The sequence below is a fragment of the Mustelus asterias genome, chromosome 18 (genome assembly GCF_964213995.1).
Source record: "Mustelus asterias chromosome 18, sMusAst1.hap1.1, whole genome shotgun sequence".
Taxonomy (NCBI): Eukaryota; Metazoa; Chordata; class Chondrichthyes; order Carcharhiniformes; family Triakidae; genus Mustelus; species Mustelus asterias.
Window position 1 is genome coordinate 30,562,044 of NC_135818.1, and position 23,035 is coordinate 30,585,078.

The 23,035-nt window shown below is 44.6% G+C and overlaps 1 protein-coding gene across 2 annotated transcripts in view; it reads left to right on the plus strand.

Moving 5' to 3' along the window:
- Positions 1 to 23,035, plus strand: part of wdr21 (WD repeat domain 21) — a 173,273-nt gene that overhangs the window by 101,517 nt on the left and 48,721 nt on the right. For both annotated transcript variants that reach the window (XM_078233664.1, XM_078233665.1), the window contains exons 9-10: positions 13,498 to 13,577; positions 22,077 to 22,172. In XM_078233664.1, the coding sequence (XP_078089790.1) occupies positions 13,498 to 13,577; positions 22,077 to 22,172 (176 nt within the window). The remainder of the gene's footprint in view (positions 1 to 13,497; positions 13,578 to 22,076; positions 22,173 to 23,035) is intronic.

The following is a 23,035-nucleotide window of genomic DNA, read 5'->3' on the forward strand; positions in this document are numbered from 1 at the left end:
AATCCGGATAAATGTGAAGTGATGCATTTTGGAAGAAATAATGTAGGGAGGAGTTATACAATAAATGGCAGAGTCATCAGGAGTATAGAAACACAGAGGGACCTAGGTGTGTAAGTGCACAAATCCTTGAAGGTGGCAACACAGGTGGAGAAGGTGGTGAAGGAGGCATATGGTATGCTTGCCTTTACAGGACGGGGTATAGAGTATAAAAGCTGGAGTCTGATGATGCAGCTGTATAGAACGCTGGTTAGGCCACATTTGGAGTACTGTGTCCAGTTCTGGTCGCCGCACTACCAGAAGGACGTGGAGGCGTTGGAGAGAGTGCAGAGAATGTTTACCAGGAAGTTGCCTGGTATGGAGGGTCTTAGCTATGAGGAGAGATTGGGTAAACTGGGGTTGTTCTCCCTGGAAAGATGGAGAATGAGGGGAGATCTAATAGAGGTGTACAAGATTATGAAGGGGATAGATAGGGTGAACGGTGGGAAGCTTTTTCCCAGATCAGAAGCGACGTTCATGAGGGGTCACGTGCTCAAGGTGAGAGGGGCAAAGTATAACTCAGATATTAGAGGGGTGTTTTTTACACAGAGGGTGGTGGGGGCCTGGAATGCGCTGCCAAGTAGGGTGGTGGAGGCAGGCACGCTGACATCGTTTAAGACTTACCTGGATAGTCACATGAGCAGCCTGGGAATGGAGGGATACAAACGATTGGTCTTGTTGGACCAAGGAGCGGCACAGGCTTGGAGGGCCGAACGGCCTGTTTCCTGTGCTGTACTGTTCTTTGTTCTTTGTATCCAACCCTCTGATCCTATGGCTGTCCCAGTCAATGTTGGGAAAGTTAAAATCTCCGACTATTACCACCCTGTTTTTCTTGGAGCTATCTGTAATCTCCTTACATATTTGCTCCTCAATTTCCTGCGACTATTTGGGGGCCTATATCACCCTATCAAAGTGATTTCCCGCTTCTTATTTCTCAGTTCTACCCATATAGACTCAGTGGCCGAACCTTCGGATATATCCCCTCTCAGTACGGCCGTGATGCTTTCCCTGATCAAAAACTCCCCCTCCTCTCTTACCTCCTGTTCTATCTTTCCTATAGCATCTGTACCCTGGAACATTGAGCTGCCAGTCCTGTCCCTCCCTGAGCCATGTTTCAGTAATTGCTATAATACCCCAGTCCCATGTACCCATCCATGCCCTGAGTTCATCTGCCTCACAAACCTTATTGAGTTCTTTGAGAAGGTGACGAAAGAGGTGGATGAGGATAAGGCGGTTGATGCGGTGTATACGGATTTCAGCAAAGCGTTTGATAAGGTTCCCCATGATAAGCTTTTGCAGAAAATACGGACACATGGGATTGAGGGTGATTTAGTGGTTTGGATCAGGAATTGGCTAGCTGTAAGAAAACAGAGGGTGGTAGTTGATGAGAAAAATTCATCCTGGAGTTCAGTTACTAGTGGTGCACCGCAAGGATCTGTTTTGGGGCCACTGCTGTTTTCATTTTTATTAATGACCTGGATGAGGACGTTGAAGGATGGATTAGTAAATTTGCGAATGACACTAAAGTCAGTGGAGTTGTAGACAGTGCGGAGGGAAGTGGCAGGTTAACACTGGGACATAGATAAGCTGCAGGGCTGGGCTGAGAGGTAGCAAATGGAGTTTAATGCGGAAAAGTATGAGGTGATTCACTTTGGAAGGAGTAACAGGAATACAGAGTACAGGGCTAATGGTATGATACTTGGGAGTGTGGATGAACAGAGGGATCTGGGTGTCCATGTGCATAGATCCCTGAAAGTTGGCACCCAGGTTGATAGGGTTGTTAAGAAGGCGTACAGTGTGTTAGCTTTTATTGGGAGAGGATTGAGTTTCGGAGCCAGGAGGTCATGTTGCAACTGTACAAAACTCTGGTGCGGCCGCACTTGGAGTATTGCGTACAGTTCTGGTCGCCGCATTATAGGAAAGATGTGGAAGTGTTGGAAAGGGTGCAGAGGAGATTTACCAGGATGTTGACTGGTATGGTGGGAAGATCGTATGAGGAAAGGCTGAGGGACTTGAGGTTAATAGAGGCATACAAGATGATCAGAGGATTAGATAGGGTGGATAGTGAGAGCCTTTTTCCTCGGATGGTGATGGCTAACATGAGGTGACATAGCTTTAAATTGAGGGGTGAGAGATATAGGACAGATGTTAGAGGTAGGTTCTTTACTCAGAGAGTAGTAAGGGCGTGGAATGCCCTGCCTGCAGCAGTAGTGGACTCGTCAACATTAAGAGCATTCAAATGGTTATTGGATAAACATATGGATGATATTGGAATAGTGTAGATTAGAGGGGCTTTAGATTGGTTTCACTGGTCGGCGCAACATCGAGGGCCGAAGGGCCTGTACTGCGCTGTAATGTTCTATGTTCTATTGCCCGTCAGGCCTCTTGCATTGAAATAAATGCAGTTGAATCTGGACTTCCCTTGCTCTCTGTGCTGCTTTTGCCTGACCTTCCTGGTACTAGGATTACTGACGCTGCCTTTACTAATTAATGTGCTCTCTTTAACTTCTGTGATGTCCTCAAACTTCTCTTCTGTCTCCCTACTGCTTTGGATCCCATCCCCCTGCCAAACTAGTTTAAACCCTCCCGAGTGGCTCTAGCAAATCTCCCCGCCAGGATGTTAGTCCCCCTCCAGTTCAGATGTAACCCATCCCTCTTGAACAGAGCAGCCCTTCCCCAGAAATGATCCAAATGATCCAAAAATCTAAATCCCTGCCCCCTGCACCAATTCTCAAGCCGCGTATTCATCTGCCTAATCCTCCTATTCATATTCTCACTAGCACGTGGCACCGGTAGTAGTCCTCAAATTACTACCTTCGAGGTCCTGCACTTTAGCCTTCTGCCTAACTCTCTATATTCACACTTCAGGACCTCATCCCTTTTCCTACCTATGTCGTTGGTACCAATATGTACAACAAACTCTGGCTGCTCACCCTCCCCCTTAAGAATGTCCTGCAAGCGCTCAGAGACGTCCTTGACCCTGGCACCAGGGAGGCAACACACCATCCTGGAGTCTCGATTGCAGCCACAGAAATGCCTGTCTGTGCCTCTAACTAACGAGTCCCCTATAATTTTCCCCAATGGCCGCTTTCTGCACTGTAACATAGAACATAGAACAGTACAGCACAGAACAGGCCCTTCGGCCCACGATGTTGTGCCGACCTTCATCTGAAACCAAGATCAAGCTATCCCACTCCCTATCATCCTGGTGTGCTCCATGTGCCTATCCAATAACCGCTTAAATGTTCCTAAAGTGTCTGACTCCACTATCACTGCAGGCAGTCCATTCCACACCCCAACCACTCTCTGCGTGAAGAACCTACCTCTGATATCCTTCCTATATCTCCCACCATGAACCCTCGTAATAGCTCCATCCACCCGAGGAAATAGTCTTTGAACGTTCACTCGATCTATCCCCTTCATCATTTTATAAACCTCTATTAAGTCTCCCCTCAATCTCCTCCGCTCCAGAGAGAACAGCCCCAGCTCCCTCAACCTTTCCTCATAAGACCGACACTCCAAACCAGGCAGCATCCTGGTAAATCTCCTCAGCACTCTTTCCAGCGCTTCCACATCCTTCTTATAGTGAGGTGACCAGAACTGCACGCAATATTCCAAATGCGGTCTCACCAAGGTCCTGTACAGTTGCAGCATAACCCCACGGCTCTTAAACTCCAACCCCCTGTTAATAAAAGCTAACACACTATATGCCTTCTTCACAGCTCTATCCACTTGAGTGGCAACCTTTAGAGATCTGTGGATATGGACCCCAAGATCTCTCTGTTCCTCCACAGTCTTCAGAACCCTACCTTTGACCCTGTAATCCACATTTAAATTAGTCCTACCAAAATGAATCACCTCACATTTATCAGGGTTAAACTCCATTTGCCATTTTTCAGCCCAGCTTTGCATCCTATCTATGTCTCTTTGCAGCCTACAACAGCCCTCCACCTCATCCACTACTCCACCAATCTTGGTGTCATCAGCAAATTTACTGATCCACCCTTCAGCCCCCTCCTCTAAGTCATTAATAAAAATCACAAAGAGCAGAGGACCAAGCACCGATCCCTGCGGCACTCCGCTAGCAACCTGCCTCCAGTCCGAAAATTTTCCATCCACCACCACCCTCTGTCTTCGATCAGACAGCCAGTTACCTATCCAATCGGCCAACTTTCCCTCTATCCCACACCTCCTTACTTACATCATAAGCCGACCATGGGGGACCTTATCAAACGCCTTACTAAAATCCATGTATATGACATCAACCGCCCTACCTTCATCAACACACCTAGTTACCCCCTCAAAAAATTCTATCAAATTTGTGAGGCACGATTTGCCCTTCACAAATCCGTGCTGACTATCCCGGATTAATCCGCATCTTTCTAAATGGTCGTAAATCCCATCCCTAAGGACCTTTTCCATCAATTTACCAACCACCGAAGTCAGACTAACCGGTCTATAATTACCAGGGTCATTTCTATTCCCTTTCTTAAACAGAGGAACAACATTTGCCACTCTCCAGTCCTCTGGCACCATCCCCGTGGACAGCGAGGACCCAAAGATCAAAGCCAAAGGCTCTGCAATCTCATCCCTCGCCTCCCAAAGAATCCTAGGATACATTTCATCAGGCCCAGGGGACTTATCGACCTTCAGTTTATTCAAAACTGCCAATACATCCTCCCTCCGAACATCTATTTCCTCCAGCCTATTAGCCTGTAACACCTTCTCTTCCTGAAAAACATGGCCCCTCTCCTTGGTGAACACTGAAGAAAAGTATTCATTCATCACCTCGCCTATCTCTACTGATTCCATACACAAGTTCCCACCACTGTCCTTGACCGGCCCTAACCTCACCCTGGTCATTCTTCTATTCCTCACATAAGAGTAAAAAGCCTTGGGGTTTTCCTTGATCCGACCCGCCAAGGACTTCTCGTGTCCCCTTGTCAAAAAGAAAAAGGAAGCATTCGTAAGGTCTAAAAGACAGTTGAAGCCCTTGAAGAATATAAAGAAAACAGGAGGGAACCTAAGGAAGGAGTTAGGAAGGCTGAAAGGGGTCATAAAAAGTCCTTGGCAAACAGGATTTAGGAAAATCCTGAGGCATTTTATACGTATGTAAAGAGCAAGAGGGTAGCTAGGGAAAGGGTTGGTCACTCAAGGATAGTAGAGGGAATCTATGCATGGAGCCAGAGGAAATGGGGTGAGATACCAAATGAATACTTTGCCTCAGTATTCACCAAAGAGATGGATGAAGAGCCTAGGGCAGGGTGTGTAGATATTCTGGATCATGTTGATATCAGAAAGGAGGAGGTGTTGGGCATCTTACAAAGCAGTAAAGCATGTAACTCCCCAGGGCCTGTTGGGATTTACCCCAGAATAATGAGGGAGGCAAGGACGGAAATTGCTGGGACCTTGACAGAAATCTTTTTATCCTCATTGGTTACAAGTAAAGTTCCAGAGAACTGGAGAATAGCCAATTGTTCAAGAAGGGCAGCAGGAATAATGCAGGAAATTATAGGCCGGTGAGCCTTACATCAATGGTAGGGAAATTATTGGAAAAGATTTTTAGTGACAGGATTTACTCACATTTGGAAACAAATAGACTCATTAGTGATAGAAAGCATGGTTTTGTGAAGGGGAGGTCGTGCCTCATTAACTTGATTGAGTTTTTCAAGGAAGTGATGAAGATGATATTTGAGGGAAAGGCAGTGGCTGTTATACACATGGACTTCAGTGAAACCTTTGACAATACCTCATGGTAGACTGGTACGAAAGATGAAGTCACGTGATCAGAGACAGCTGGCAAGATGGATAGAGAACTGGCTTGGCCATAAAAGACAGAGGGTAGTAGTAGAGGGGTGCTTTTCTGAATGGAAGACTGACTAGTGGTGTTCCACAGGGATCAGTTTTGGGACCTTTGTTGTTCGGAGTATATATAAATGATTTGGAGGAAAATGTAGCTGGTCTGATTAGTAAGTTCGCAGACGACACAAAATTGGTGGAGTTGTGGATAGTGTAGAGGATTGTCAGAGGGTTCAGCAAGATACAGACTGGTTGGAGACTTGGGCAGAGAAATGGCAGATGGAGTTTAATCCAGACAAATGTGAGGTAATGCATTTTGGAAGTTCTAATACAGATGGGAAATATACAATAAATGGCCGAACCCTTAAGAGTATTGGGCAGAGGGATCTGGACGTACAAGTACACAGGTCACTGAAAGTAAGCAGGTGGATAAGGTAGTCAAGAAGGCATATGGCATGCTTGCCTTCATCAGTCAGGGCATTGAGTATAAAAAATGGCAGGGCATGCTGCACCTGTACAGAACCTTAGTTTGGCCTCATTTGGAATATTGTGTACAATTCTGGTCGCCACACTATCAGAAGAATTTGGATGCTTTGGAGAGGGTACCAAAGAAGTTTACCAGGATATTGCCTGGTCTGGAGGGCATTAACTATGAGGAGAGGTTGGAAAAGCATGGTTTGTTCTCACTGGAATGACGGAGGTTGAGGGATGACCTGATCGAGGTTTACACGATTGACTGGCATGGACAGATTGGATAGTCAGATGCTCTTTCCTAGGGTAGAAAAGTCAAGTACTAGGGGACATAGGTTTAAGGTGCGTGCGGAAAAGTTTAGAGGAGATGGGCGAGGCTAGTTTTTTTTTTACACAGAGGAGGTGAATGTCTGGAACGCGCTGCCCGGGGAGGTGGTGGGAGCAGGTACGATAGCGGCATTTAAGGGGCATCAAGACAAATACATGAATAGGATGGGAATGGAAGGATACGGACTCCATAAGTGCATACGGTTTTAGTTTAGGCAAGCACCATGATTGGCGCAGACTTGGAGGCCGAAGAGCCTGTTCCTGGGACGTACTATTCTTTGTTCTTCGTTCTTGGTTCCAAAGTGAATAACCTCACATTTATCCAAATTATACTGCATCTGCCATTGATTTGCCCACTCACCCAACTGTCCAGATCATATACACTGAAGTCCCTTTGTTTCTGCACCTCTTAAGTTTCTCCCTTTGTTTTAGAACATAGAACATTACAGCGCAGTACAGGCCCTTCGGCCTTCGATGTTGCGCCGACCAATGGTACCAATTTAAAGCCCCTCTAATCTACACTATTCCAATATCATCCATATGTTTATCCAATAACCACTTGAACGCTCTCAACGTTGACGAGTCCACCACTGCTGCAGGCAGGGCATTCCACGCCCTTACTACTCTCTGAGTAAAGAACCTACCTCTAACATCTGTCCTATATCTCTCACCCCTCAATTTAAAGCTATGTCCCCTCGTGCTAGCCAACACCATCTGCGGAAAAAGGCTCTCACTATCCACCCTATCTAATCCTCTGATCATCTTGTATGCCTCTATTAAGTCACCTCTTAACCTTCTTCTCTCTAACAAAAACAACCTCAAGCCCCTCAGCCTTTCCTCATACGATTTTCCCACCATACCAGGCAACATCCTGGTAAATCTCCTCTGCACCCTTTCCAACACTTCCACATCTTTCCTATAATGCGGCGACCAGAACTGTACGCAATACTCCAAGTGCGGCCGCACCAGAGTTTTGTACAGTTGCAGCATGACCTCCTGGCTCCGAAACTCAATCCCTCTACCAATAAAAGCTAACACACCGTACGCCTTCTTAACAACCCTATCAACCTGGGTGCCAACTTTCAGGGATCTATGCACATGGACACCCAGATTCCTCTGTTCATCCACACTACCAAGTATCTTACCATTAGCCCAGTACTCTGTATTCCTGTTACTCCTTCCAAAGTGAATCACCTCATACTTTTCCGCATTAAACTCCATTTGCTACCTCTCAGCCCAGCTCTACAGCTTATCTATGTCCCAGTGTTAACCTGCCACTTCCCTCTGCACTGTCTACAACTCCACTAACTTTAGTGTCATCCGCAAATTTACTAATCCATCCTTCCACGCCCTCATCCAGGTCATTAATAAAAATGACAAACCGCAGTGGCCCTAAAACAGATCCTTGCGGTACACCACTAGTAACTGAACTCCAGGATGAATATTTCCCATCAACCACCACCCTTTCTTTTCTTACAGCTAGCCAATTCCTGATCCAAACCACTAAATTACCCTCAATCCCATGTGTCCGTATTTTCTGAAAAAGCTTACCATGGGGAACCTTATCAAACGCTTTGCTGAAATCCATATACACCACATCAACCGCTTTACCCTCATCCACCTCTTTGGTCACCTTCTCAAAGAACTCAATAAGGTTTGTGAGGCACGACCTACCCTTCACAAAACCGTGCTGACTATCCCTAATCAAATTATTCCTTTCTAGGTGATTATAAATCCTATCTCTTATAATCCTTTCCAATACTTTGCCCACAACAGAAGTAAGGCTCACCGGTCTATAATTACCAGGGTTGGCCCTACTCCGCTTCTTGAACAAGGGGACAACATTTGCTATCCTCCAGTCTTCTGGCACTGTTCCTGTAGACAATGACGACACAAAGATCAAAGCCAAAGGCTCTGCAATCTCCTCTCTAGCCTCCCAGAGAATCCTAGGATAAATCCCATCCGGCCCAGGGGACTTATCTATTTTTACCCTTTCCAGAATTGCTAACACCTCCTCCTTATGAACATCAATCCCATCCAGTCCAACAGCCTGTCTCTCAATACTCTTGCTGCCAAAATGAATCATCTCGCACTTCCCTGCACTGAACTTCATCTGCCACTTGTCTGCACCAACATGGCTGTGTCCTTTTCAAGTTCAAGATTATTCTCATCATGCTTGACAATGTTCCCAATCTTCATCTCATCTGCACATTTTGAAATTCTGCCCTGAACATCACAGTTTAGGTTATTAGAGGAGAATAACTCCTAAAAAGCTTTGAAGCAAAGAAATGGCAGAGGAACCGAATAGTTACTTTGCATCAGTCTTCATGGTGGAAGACACCAATGGGATGCCAGAGTTCCAGGAGAATCGGGGGCACTGGTGAGTGTAGTGGCCATCACTAAGGAGAAGGGTCTGGAGAAACAGAAAGGTCTGATGGTGGATAAATCACCTGGACCGGATGGACCACACCCCAGGGTTGTAAAAGAGATAGCTGAGGAAATTGTGGAGGCATTGGTGGTGATCTTTCCGGAATCATAGAACATAGAAAAAATACAGCACAAACAGGCCCTTCGGCCCACAAGTTGCGTCGGTCATGTCCCTACCTACCTAGGCTTATATATAGGCTTACCTATAACCCTCAATCCTATTAAGTCCCATGTACTCATCCAGAAATCTCTTAAAAAACCCTATCGAGTTTGCCTCCACCACATTGACGGCAGCCGATTCCACTCACCCACCACCCTCTGAGTGAAAATATTACCCCTGACATCTCCTCTGTACCTATTCCCCAGCACCTTAAACCTGTGTCTTCTCGTAGCAGCCATTTCAGCCCTGGGAAAAAGCCTCTGACAATCCACCCGATCTATACCTCTCAACATCTTGTACACCTCTATCAGGTCACCTCTCATCCTTCGTCTCTCCAAGGAGAAAAGACCAAGCTCCCTCAGCCTATCCTCATAAGGCATGCCAACCAATCCAGGCAACATCCTTGTAAATCTTCTCTGCACCCTTTCAATCATTTCCACATCCCTCCTGTAATGAGGCGACCAGAATCACTGGAGGCAGGGAGGGTCTCAGAGTACTGGAAAGTAGCTAATGTAACATCGCTGTTTAAGGAAGGAGGGAGGCAGCAGACGGGAAATTATAGGCCGGTTAGCCTGACTTCGGTCATTGGCAAGATTTTAGAGTCCATTATTAAAGATGAGATCGCGGAGTACTTGGAGGTGCATAATAAGATAGGCCTTAGTCAGCACGGCTTCGTCAAGGGAAGCCATGTCTGACAAATCTGTCAGAGTTCTTTGAGGAAGTAACAGGGAGGTTAGATAAAGGAGAACCAGTGGACGTGATTTATTTAGATTTCCAGAAGGCCTTTGACAAGGTGCCGCATCGGAGACCGTTAAATAAGTTAGGAGTCCATGGTGTTAAGGGTAAGATCCTGACATGGATAGAGGATTGGCTGACTGGAGAAGGCAGAAAGTGGGATAAAGGGGTCTTTTTCAGGATGGCAGCCAGTGACTAGTGGTGTGCCTCAGGGGTCAGTGCTGGGACCACAACTTTTCACAATATACATTAACGATTTGGAAGAAAGAACTGAAGGCACTGTTGCTAAGTTTGCAGATGATACAAAGACATGTAGAGGGACAGATAATATTGGGGAAGCAGGGGAGCTGCAGAAGGACTTGGACAGGCTAGAAGAGTGGGCAAAGAAGTGGCAGATGGAATACAATGTGGAAAAGTGTGAGGTTATGTACTTTGGAAGGAGGCATAGAGTATTTTCTAAATGGGAAAATGCTTAGGAAATCAGAAGCACAAAGAGACTTGGGCATCAAAGAACAGTACAGCACAGGAAACAGGCCCTTCGGCCCTCCAAGCCTGTGCCACTCCTTGGTCCAACTAGACCAATCGTTTGTATCCCTCCATTCCCAGGCTGCTCATGTGACTATCCAGGTAAGTCTTAAACGATGTCAGCGTGCCTGCCTCCACCACCCTACTTGGCAGCGCATTCCAGGCCCCCACCAGTGTTCGCCCCTCTCACCTTGAGCCCGTGACCCCTCGTGAACGTCACTTCTGATCTGGGAAAAAGCTTCCCACTGTTCACCCTATCTGTCCCCTTCATAATCTTGTACACCTCTATTAGATCTCCCCTCATTCTCCGTCTTTCCCGGGAGAACAACCCCAGTTTACCCAATCTCTCCTCATAGCTAAGACCCTCCATACCAGGCAACATCCTGGTAAACCTTCTCTGCACTCTCTCTAATGCCTCCACGTCCTTCTGGTAGTGCGGCGACCAGAACTGGACGCAGTACTCCAAATGTGGCCTAACCAGCGTTCTATACAGCTGCATCATCAGACTCTATACCCCGTCCTATAAAGGCAAGCATACCATATGCCTTCTTCACCACCTTCTCCACCTGTGTTGCCACCTTCAAGGATTTGTGGACTTGCACACCTAGGTCCCTCTGTGTTTCTATACTCCTGATGACTCTGCCATTTATTGTATAACTCTTCCCTACATTATTTCTTCCAAAATGCATCACTTCACATTTATCCGGATTAAACTCCATCTGCCACCTCTCCGCCCAATTTTCCAGCCTATCTATATCCTGCTGTATTGCCCGAATCCTTGTTCAAGATTCTCTTAAGGTTAATGTGCAGGTTCAGTCGGCAGTTAGGAAGGCAAATGCAATGTTAGCATTCATGCCAAAAGGCCAGAATACAAGAGCAGGGAGGCTGTATAAGGCTCTGGTCAGACCCCATTTGGAGTATTGTGAGCAGTTTTGGGCCCCATATCTAAGGAAGGATGTGCTGGCCTTGGAAAGGGTCCTGAGGAGGTTCACAAGAATGATCCCTGGAATGAAGAGCTTGTCGTATGAGGAACGGTTGAGGACTCTGGGTCTGCACTCGTTGAAGTTTAGAAGGATGAGGGAGGATCTTATTGAAACTTGCAGGATACTGTGAGGCCTGGATAGAGTGGATGTGGAGAGGACGTTTCCATTGGTAGGAAAAACTGGAACCAGAAAAAAAAACTGGAACCTTACTAAAATCCATGTATAGTTGATGTCATATACATGGATTTTAGTAAGGCGTTTGGTAAAGTCCCCCACGGTCGGCTTGTGAAGAAAGTAAGGATGTGTGGGATAGAGGGAAGTTTGGCCGATTGGATAGGTAACTGGCTATCTAACAGAAGACAGAGGGTGGTGGTGGATGGAAAATTTTCGGACTGGAAACCGGTTACCAGCGGAGTGCCACAGGGATCAGTGCTTGGTCCTCTGCTATTTGTAATTCTTATAAATGACTTGGAGGAGGGGGCTGAAGGGTGGATCAGTAAATTTGCTGATGACACCAAGATTGGTGGAGTAGTGGATGAGGTGGAGGGCTGTTGTAGGCTGCAAAGAGATATAGATAGGATGCAGAGCTGGGCTGAAAAATGGCAAATGGAGTTTAACCCTGACAAATGCGAGGTGATTCATTTTGGTAGGACAAATTTAAATGTGGATTACAGGGTCAAAGGTAGGGTTCTGAAGAATGTGGAGGAACAGAGAGATCTTGGGGTTCATATCCATAGATCTCTGAAGGTTGCCATTCAAGTGGATAGAGCCGTGAAGAAGGTCTATAGTGTGTTGGCGTTCATTAACAGGGGGTTTGAGTTTAAGAGCCGTGGGGTTATGCTGCAACTGTACAGGACCTTGGTGAGACCACATTTGGAATATTGTGTGTAGTTCTGGTCACCTCACTATAAGAAGGATGTGGAGACACTGGAAAGAGTGCAGAGGAGATTTACCAGGATGCTGCCTGGTTTGGAGGGTAGGTCTTATGAGGAAAGGTTGAGGAAACTTGGGCTTTTCTCTTTGGAGCGGAGGAGGTTGAGAGGAGACTTGATAGAGGTTTATAAGATGATGAGGGGGATAGATAGAGTGAACGTTCAAAGACTATTTCCTCGGGTGAATGGAGTGGTAACTAGAGGGCATAACTATAGGGTTCATGGTGGGAGATATAGGAAGGATGTCCGAGGTAGGTTTTTTACTCAGAGAGTGGTTGGGGTGTGGAATGGACTGCCTGCAGGGATAGTGGAGTCAGAAACTTTAGGAACATTTAAGAAGCTATTGGATAGGCACATGGAGTACTTCGGGATGATAGGGAGGAAATAGCTTGATCTGGGTTTCAGACAAAGCTCGGCACAACAACGTGGGCCGAAGGGCCTGTTCTGTGCTGTACTGTTCTATGTTCTATGTAGAGGCCACAACGTCAGACTAAAGGGACAATTCTTTAGATCAGGGATGTGGAGGAATTTCTTCAGCCAGAGAGTGGCGAATCTGTGGAGCTCTTTGCCGCAGAAGGCTGTGCAGGCCAGGTCATTGAGTGTCTTTAAGACAGAGATAGATAGGTTCTTGATTAATAAGGGGATCAGGGGTTATGGGGAAAAGGGAGGAGAATGGGAATGAGAAAAATATCAGCCATGATTAAAAGGCAGAGCAGACTCGATGGGCCAAATGGCCTAATTCTGATCCTATGTCTTATGATCTTGTGGAAATGTGACTTAGGAGGAGGATAGAAAGGATCAGTTAGATGGAAAAAGTAACAAATGTTGAAGTGCTGAGGTGAGCAAATGAACAAAGACATTTGCTGAACGTAATTGGGGGGAAAAAAACAGAGGCTGGGCTGGGCAGATCTTAAAGAGGTGGCTTTCTGCTAAATAAGGAGGAATGTAGAATGAGGGGCAGAATAAAGCAGTGTTTTGTGGTGACTGACAAATTGAGGATTATCAGTACATATTTTTCTATTGGGGTTTAATCTCCAATAGAACCTTTTGTCATAAATTAAATGATTTGCTTGGTAATTTTCCTTAAACTGTGCAATGCCAGGCTTTGCCTTTCAGGTCATGCAGACATCCCAGGATGTATTAGCCTACTTCCAGCTTCAATATTCAGTAATTCAAACTCAGGTAGGGATTATATCCACATGTTTACCTGCTGGGAACATTATAAGTTGTATTTTTTTCAAGAGCTGCTTCTCTCTTCCACTATTTTTTTCTTATTATAGTATTTTGTGTGCTGCGCACTGTCTGGTGAAGAATGTGGGTGAGAAGCCTCATAACTAGTGAAACCAGAGTCTCGCTTTAATTTGGAATCTTTCCCTGAACTTGTGTTTAAGAAAGAATTCGATTCACTATTTTAACAATCTGAAAAAAATATTCCGTTGCATTGGATAAGGGTGCCTCCACAAAATTATGTTTGATCTTTATGATAACTTGACTGGACTCAGCTCTCTGATCGGATCTGAGCATGTCCCATCAGCTTGTTCAGCTCTAATTTGCCACTGAGATTTCCAGCCTTGCTACCTGATGTTGAAGTACCAATAAAAATGAGCTGTGAATTGGCATATTTGAATGGAAAGAATGCATAGTGTCAAGCAGCAACTGTCATCACACTAATTAGTGAGCTGAGCACATGCATGTGCAATATAGTATATCTAAAATATACTCAAAGGGATTGATAAAATAAACGTAGACCAAATGTTTCCCGTTGTGGGGTAGTCTAGAACAAGAGGTCCCAGGTATAGGTTGAGAGGCGGTAGGTTTAAAATGGAGATGAGGAGGAACGACTTCTTGCAGAGGGTGATGAATTTGTGAAACTCGCTGCCCCACAGCACAGTAGAGTCTGAATCCTTAAATGGTTTCAAGAAGGAGATAGATATATTTCTGACAAAAACAAATGTGTTAAAGGGATATGGGGAACAGGTAGGGAGGTGGATTTGAGACCAGGACGCGATCAGCCATGATTTGATTGGGCCTGCTCTGCCATTCAAAGGGCTGAATTGCCTACTTCTGCTCCTAATTCCTATGTTTCTATGTTCCCCACAGGAGGTATCAGTAATGGTATCAGTGTGGTGTAAATATGTGGGGTTACGGGGATAGGGCCTGGGTGGGATTGTGGTCGGTGCAGACTCAATGGGCCGAATGGCCTCCTTCTGCACAGTAGGGATTCTATGATGAACTGGGGAGAGACTTAATCCAAACAGATGGCTACGTTAATGAATTAGAAAGAGCTTGCTTTCAAGGAACTGGCATATGACTTGAAAGAAAATCAATATTAATGAACAACCTGCACTAACATAATCCCTGCATGGGTACAAACTAGGGGGAAAAGACTCAATTTGATGCTGGAATATTCGTCAATATGAATATAGTGGTTTGAGTTGTTTTCTGGTATTCATAAATTCTGAAGGTGTTGTCAAACCTTAAGAGAAAGGTTACAGATGATTGTTGGGGTTTAGAAATTAGTAGGCAGCTTCTTCAGTTACCTACTTTCTGGCAAGCTGTCTTTAGTAAAGAGCTTGTTTCCCTGGCCATATTCCACATGGACTGATGCTTGTAGAAACTACTGGTTGGAAAATCGTGGGCTTGCAGTTTCTGATTTTCCAGCCTTTTAAGTGAATTCAAGAAAGATTTTAATGGCATCCAGGGGTATGGAGAAACTAGGAATATTACATTGAGACCGAGGATCAGCCCCAGAGTCGCAAAGCGCAGAAAAGGTCCTTTGGCCCATTGAATCTGCACCAACAATAACTATCACTGAAGTTGCACTAATCCTATTTTCCAGCACTTGTCCCATATCCATGATCATGTTGAATGGCTGTTTTTGAAGTTGAATGGGGGTTTTGTTTCACTGAGCTTTTTTATCTTTACCAAATTGTTCCTCGCTGGCTGAGTTTTAAACTGTCTTCTAGTCCAGGAGAGTCTGCAAGAACAAATAATTTTCCAAAAGTCTTGACATTTCTTTAAAAAGAGTCATTTTTCTACCTAGAATTTGTAATTATTGAAACCGCCTATCCTTTTTTGGGCTTCAAGAAACCCAATTTGAAAACTGCATTTAAGGATAAAATTTTAATTTTAAAAAATATATTTTAAATCCTAAAATTGAGTGTTCAGTTTTATTTGTATGCACTATTACTGATTCTCCAAAGGTGATGTTCACAGTAAGTTTCATGATGCCCTGCTTTGGAAAATTTGCATTATACCATGCAATGCAGAATCTGTATTTTGCCTAAAAAACTATCTCTTTTAAGTCACGTGTTTGACTGCTGTTCCTTCAATAGTACATGCTGTCAATTTAATTGTCTCCAAGCTGCAGATCACTTTTTTTGAAAATAAATAATTGGTAAGATCACTCCAAGAATGAACCAAAATTCCTTGTGATTTATGCCGTAATTACTCGGCCCCGCCCCTCCAATTTTCCTGCTGCAAACATATTCCATAATCTCATGAAAAAGTAATTGGAATTCACCCCAGAAATACAATGATGAATTGGGAACCTCAGAAGCACCATGACCAATGGCTGACCCCATATGGATTAATGAACTCATGCCTAGACACACAATGCCTAGAATTTTCAAATCTTTTCAATATTCTGGACTTGATTACATGCAGAAAATTGTTTTTAAATTATGGACACACTCAGCTTTCAGTTCAGTTTTTAGCAGCATTCTGAGTTTGATTTGTTTTAATCATTTATTAGACCATAAGACACAGAAACAGAATTAGGCCACTCGGCCCATCAAGTCTGCTCCGCCATTCAATAATGGCTGATATTTTTCTCATCCCCATTCTCCTGCCTTTTCCCCATCACCCCGACCCCCTTATTAATCAAGAAGGTTGAATTCATAATTCAACAAGTGAGGGCAATGGGGGTGGAGGGAAGGGGAGTGAAATTAGATTTTGCTTTACCACTATCTTTGGTGCAAAATGGGGGTAAAAATATTCAATTTATGAAGACAATGTCCCATTTCCCCAAAGTAGGTAGCTTGAATTGCACTCAACATTATATTGGCTTTGGTAATATTCAGAAATCCATGATGATTATCTCACTGGCATTAGAGAAACATAGGAAATAGGAGCAGGAGGAGGCCATTTGGCCTGCTGTGCCATTCATTATAATCATGGCTGATCATCCAACTCAATAGTTTCATCCCACCTTCTCATCCTTTGATCCACTTTGCCCCAAGTGCTATATCGAACTGCTTCTCGAAAACATACAATGTTTTGGTCTCAACTGTAGCGAATTCTACAGGATAACCATTCTCTGCGTAACAGAATTTCTCCTCAGCTCTATCCTAAACTGTCTACCCTGTATCCTCAGACTTTGACCTCTGGGTCTGGGCAGCCCACTATTGGGAACATCTTTCTTGCATCTATCTTGTCTAGTCCTGTTAGAATTTTATAAGTTTCTATGAGATCTCACCTCATTCTTCTGAATTCCAGTGAATATAATCCTAACCGACTCTATCTCTCATATGTCAGTCATGCCATTCCAGGAATCAGCCTGGTAAACTTTCTCTGCAGTTCCTCTAGAGCAATAATATCCTTCCTCAGATAAGGAGACCAAAACTGCACACGATATTCCAGGACGCCACATGATATTCCAGTACTCTCACCAAGACCCTGTATAATTGCATCAATGATGTGGAGATGCCGGCGTTGGACTGGGGTAAACACAGTAAGAGTTTTAACAACACCAGGTTCACCTGGCGTTGTTAAAACTCTTACTGTAATTGCATCAAGACATCCCTGCTGCTGTACTCTAATCCTCTCATTATGAAGGCCAACATATTATTTGCCTTTTTTACTGCCTGCTGCACCTGCATGCTTACCTTCAGTGACTGGTATATGAGGACACCCAGATCTCATTGCACATTACCCTCTCCTAATTTATGGCCATTCAGATAGTAATTTGTCTTCTCGTTTTTGCTACCAAAGTGGATAACTTTGCATTTATCCCAATTATACTGCATCTGCCATTCATTTGCCCACTCTCCCAATTGTCCAAATCACACTGAAGGCTTGCTGCATCCTCCTCACAGCTCACCCTCCCACCCAGCTTCGTGTCATCTACAAATTTGGAGCTATTACATTTAGTTCCCTCATTTACGTAGAAAACATAGAAACCCTACAGTACAGAAAGAGGCCATTCGGCCCATCGAGTCTGCACCGACCACAATCCCACCCAGGCCCTACTCCCATATCCCTACATATTTACCCACTAATCCCTCTAACCTACGCATTTCAGGACACTAAGGGCAATTTTTTTTTAGCATGGCCAATCAACCTAACCCTCACATTTTTGGACTGTGGGAGGAAACCGGAGCACCCGGCGGAAACCCACGCAAACACGAGGAGAATGTGCAAACTCCACACAGACAGTGACCCAGCCGGGAATCGAACCCAGATCCCTGGAGCTGTGAAGTAGCAGTGCAAACCACTGTGCTACCGTGCCGCCCTATCATAAATCATTAATCATAGAACCCCTAAAGTGCAGAAGGAGGCCATTTGGCCCATCGAGTCAGCACCGACCACAATCCCATCCAGGCCCTATCCCCATAACCCCATGCATTTACCCTAGTTGGTCCCCCGACATAAAGGGGAAATTTAGCATGGCCAATCCACCCAAACCGCGCATCTTTGGACTGTGGGCGGAAACCGGAGCACCCGGAGGAAACCCACACAGACATGGGGAGAACGTGCAGACTCCACACAGACAGTGATCCAAGCCGGGATTCGAACCCAGGTCCCTGGCGCTGTGAGGCAGCATTGCTAACCACTGTGCCATGTGCCGCCCCTAAATACTAAGTAGCTAGAGTTCTAACATTGACCCTATGGTACCCTCTAGTCACTGCCTGCCATTTAGAAAAAGACTCGTTTATTTCTATTCTTTGTTTCCTATCTGTCAACCAGTTTTCTATCCATCTCAATACACTACCCCCAATCCCATGCGTTTTTAATTTTACATGCTAATCTCTTATGTGGGACTTTGTCGAAAGCCTTCTGAAAGTCCAAATAAACCATATCCACTGGCTCCTCATCAACTCTCCTAGTTACATCCTTGAAGAATTCCAATAGATCTGTCAAGCATGATTTCCCTTTCGTAAATCCACGCTGACTCTATCCGATCCTGATACTGTTTCCCAAATGTTTTGCTGTAAAATCTTTGACAATGGATTCTAGAATTTTCCCCACTACCGAAGTCAGGCTTACTGGTCTATAATTCCTTGGTTTCTCTCTATCTCCCTTTTTAAATAATGGGGTTACATTAACTACCCTCCAATTTGTAGGAACTGTTTCAGAGTTCATAGAATCTTCGAAAATGTCTACCAATGCATCCACTATTTCTTGGGCCATTTCCTTAAGTACTCTGCAATGTAGATTATCAGGCCCCAGGGATTTATCAGCCTTCAATCCTATCAATTTCCCCAACACCATTTCTCTTGAAATATATTCCTTCAGTTCCTCCATCTCAGTAAACCCTATGTTCCCCAACATTTCTGCTGTCATTCGAGTTCTCCTTTGTGATGACAGAACCAAAGTGTGTATTTACAGCAATTTCTTTGTTCCCATTACAAATTCCCCTGTTTTTGACTGTAGAATCTTTTTCTCTTCACCTTTTTCTCTTCACATGCCGATAGGTGCTTTTGCAGTCAGATTTTATGTTCCCTACAAGTTTACTCTCACACTCAATCTTTTCCCCTTCTTAATTAGTGCCGTGGTCCATCTTTGCTGAATTCTACACTGCTTCCAATCCTCAAGTCTCTTATTTTCCTTGGCCCATTTGTATACCTCTCACTTGCATGTAATATTACCTTTAATTTCCCTTGTAAGCCATGGTTTAGCCACCTTTCCCATTTTACTTTTGTGCCAGACAGAAATGAACAATTGTTGCAGTTCACCCATGCACTTCTTGAATGCTTGCATTACCTATCCACAATCATTCCTTTAAGTAATGTTTCCCATTTATCATCGCCAACTCACAGCTCATATCTTTGTAGTTTGCTTTATTACAATTACAGTCACTATAGGAAGGATGTGGAAAAGATTGAAAGGGTGCAGAGGAGATTTACAAGGATGTTGCCTGGATTGAGTGGCATGCCTTATGAGGATAGGCTGAGGGAGCTCGGTCTTTTCTCCTTGGAGAGACGAAGGATGAGAGGAGACCTAATAGAAGTGCATAAGATGTTGAGAGGCATAGATTGGGTGGACTCTCGGAGGCTTTTTCCCAGGGTGGAAATGTCTGCTACAAGAGGATACAGGTTTAAGGTGCTGGGGGGTAGGTACAGGGGAGATGTTCGGGGTAAGTTTTTCACACAGAGGGTGGTGGGCGAGTGGAATCAGCTGCCGTCAGTGGTGGTGGAGGCGAACTCAATAGGGTCTTTTAAGAGACTCCTGGATGAGTACATGGAGCGTAAAAGGATGGAGGGTTATAGGTAGGTCTAGAAGGTAGGGATGTGTTCGGCACAACTTGTGGGCCGAAGGGCCTGTTTGTGCTGTAGTTTTTCTATGTTTCTAATTCAGGTCCCTAGTCTCAGAATCAACTATGTCACTCTCTATCTTGATGAAAATTTCTATTATGTTATGGTTGCTCATCCCCAAGGAGTCTCTCACAATGAGATTCCCATTTATTCCTTTCTCATTCCACAATACCCATTCTAGAATGACCTGCTCTCCAGTTGGTTCCTCAATGTATTGGTCCAGTAAACTTTCCCATATAGACATCAGGAATTCCTCCCCTGAGGTATTGTGACTATTTTTCACAGAGGCCCTGTTTGAATCTGGCCCTTGGGTTTCTCTGCCTATCACTTTTCTTATTCCCCTTTCTATCTTTGGTTTTTGTACTTAACGCCCCCTCCTCAGACTCTTGAATATGTTCCCATCCCCCTGCCATTTGATTTAAACCCTCTGCATCCATGCTAGCAAATAATCCCCCATGACATCAGTCCCTGTCTTGCAAAGGTGTAATCCATCCAGTTTGAACTGGTCCTACCTCCCCAGAGGTGGGACCAGTGCCTCTTCGCCCTAACACCATCTCTTCAGTAACGTATTCATCTGAAATATCCTGATATCTCTACTCTGACTAGCATGTGGCACTGGCAGTAATCCTGAGATTACTACCTTTGAGGTCTGACTGCTTTTAGGAGCCCTTTTTTTTTACCCATGTCATTGGTACCAATGTGTATCATGGCCATTGGCTGTTCACCCTCCCACTCCATCATGTCCCCTAATCGATCCAAGACATCCTTGATCCTAACACCAGGGAGGCAACATAGCATTCTGGAGTCTCGTTTGTGGCTATTCCCCTTACTATTGAATCCCCTATAACTATTGCATTCCCATACTTTTTAATCCTCCTCTCTGCTGCAGAACCAACCATGGTGTAACCAATTTGGCTCTTGCTGCTTTCCCCTGAGGGGTCATTCCCCTCAACAGTATACAAGCGGTATATCTGTTTTTCAGGGAAATGGCCAAGGGAATTCCTGCACTACCTGTCTCGCCCTCTTGCTATGCCTGGTGGTTACCCATTCCCTTCATGCCAGGGGAATCTTAGCCTGTGGTGTGACCACCTCTCTATATGTGCTATCCACGATATTCTCCACCTCGCGGATGCGTCACAGTATCCCCATCTGGCGCTCCTGCTCTGAAACCTGGGCTTTAAGGAGCTGTAGCTGGAGACACTTGCTGCACACATGCTGGCCCCATGCACTGAAAATGTTCGCAGCTTCCCACGTGGAGCACACCAAGGCTCTCCTGCCATGACTTAACTCTTTGCAGATGCTTGATATTAGATTGTATCCAATTCTCTTGGGCCCTTCTTTATTGGTCCTTGTGACTACCGAATATATCCTTACAAACTATAAAGCACAAAATGACCTCTGAAACTATAAGTGATAAAAATATCAAATATTTACCCAACTTTATCCACTATTTACCAATCAGTTTTCTCCCTTATGTCCTCTACTGCTGCAAGCAGAGCAAGACACTGAAGATTTAAAAGTTAGAAAGTGAGGAGAAAAAGCAAAAAAGCACCTCTTTCCACTGCACAGAATTCCAACTCAGCTCCAACTTTCTGATACCCACACTCACTTTGGCTGTGTCTCTCTCCGATGGGTCTTCTGTCCCACTGTTTGTGCGTAAAGCTCACTGGGACATTGGGGCATTTGCATATGCCAACTTTCTTTTCAAGAGCCCCATTCTAAAATTGGTCAAACTATGTTTTTGTTTTAGTACCTTCATGACATAATATGTAGTCCTTAAAGAGACTGCTAGAGGCTGCAACATCAGTTTTCTTTTTACCTGCCTCAATGTGGAGTCAGAGGGAGAAGAAGTGGTGTTCTGTCTACACAGCATCACTCAATATTTTTGCTGGCTCATTTCCCACCCCAGCACAAATAATTAGTATACAACAACAGATGATTCAAGATGCTTTAATGTGAAAGCTCTTTGCTTTTGCTTTCGGTAAAAGCTACCTCTTGGCTAAGAATATTGTAACTATCTCCTCGTAAGGATTTATTACTTGAGGCTGCACTTTTCCATGTGTTTAGCTGCTTTATATTTTAATTGGCAACAGCTATGTAAGTGTTTTTAATATCTATATGAACTCCTGTTTTATTCCACCTACAGAGGATCACTTGAGTATGCAGTGTAACTTTAGGAGTTCAACAGTTTGGTCTTGTGCCTGGTGCTTCAACCCTCAAGCTGACAAGTGCTTCAGTACAGGTAGAGTCAGCAAATCATTAGGGAGTGAAGCAGCTCCTCTTAGTTTTTGGAAACAAATCTATTTTTCTTTGTGTATTTTAACCATTTTACTTATATTCAAATCCGTGAAGATTTTTCCATCCTAAGAACAATCTGTTCCATAATTGAAATCAATGTGACTAAACTTTCCAGGCTAACATTTATATTCAGTTGATTTACTGAGAAGCAAAGCTGCTCAGTAAATCACTGCTCTGTGCTTAGTTACAATTTACTGTAATTGACCACCAATTATATAGTTTACGTCTCTCTCTCTCTCTGCTACCTCTATATGGAAGTCCAAAGAGAACTTAATTGAGCCTCTCAGCTGTGATGGACCTCACATAGCACAGATAGTAAATGTTGAATCAAATGTGCAGACAATGACTAAATACTGGAATGTTGCTGCAACAATGGAACTGTACCCAACTATTAGTCAGCATCTTTAAGAGGAGGGATGAGGTATCATAGAATCATTGAAACCCTACAGTACAGAAAGAGGCCATTCGGCCCATTGCATCTGCATCGACCACAATCTCACCCAGGCCCTACCCCTACATATTTACCCACGAATCCCCCTAACCTACGCATCTCAGGACACTAAGGCAATTTTTAGCATGGCCAATCAACCTAACCCGCACATCTTTGGACTGTGGGAGGAAACCGGAGCACCCGGAGGAAACCCACGCAGACATGAGGAGAATGTGCAAACTCCACACAGACAGTGACCCAAGCCGGGAATCGAACCCAGGTCCCTGAAGCTGTGAAGCAGCAGTGCTAACCACTGTGCTACCATGCCGCCCACAATCCACCCCCATCCACCCACGATTTAGAGAATGATTTTTTTC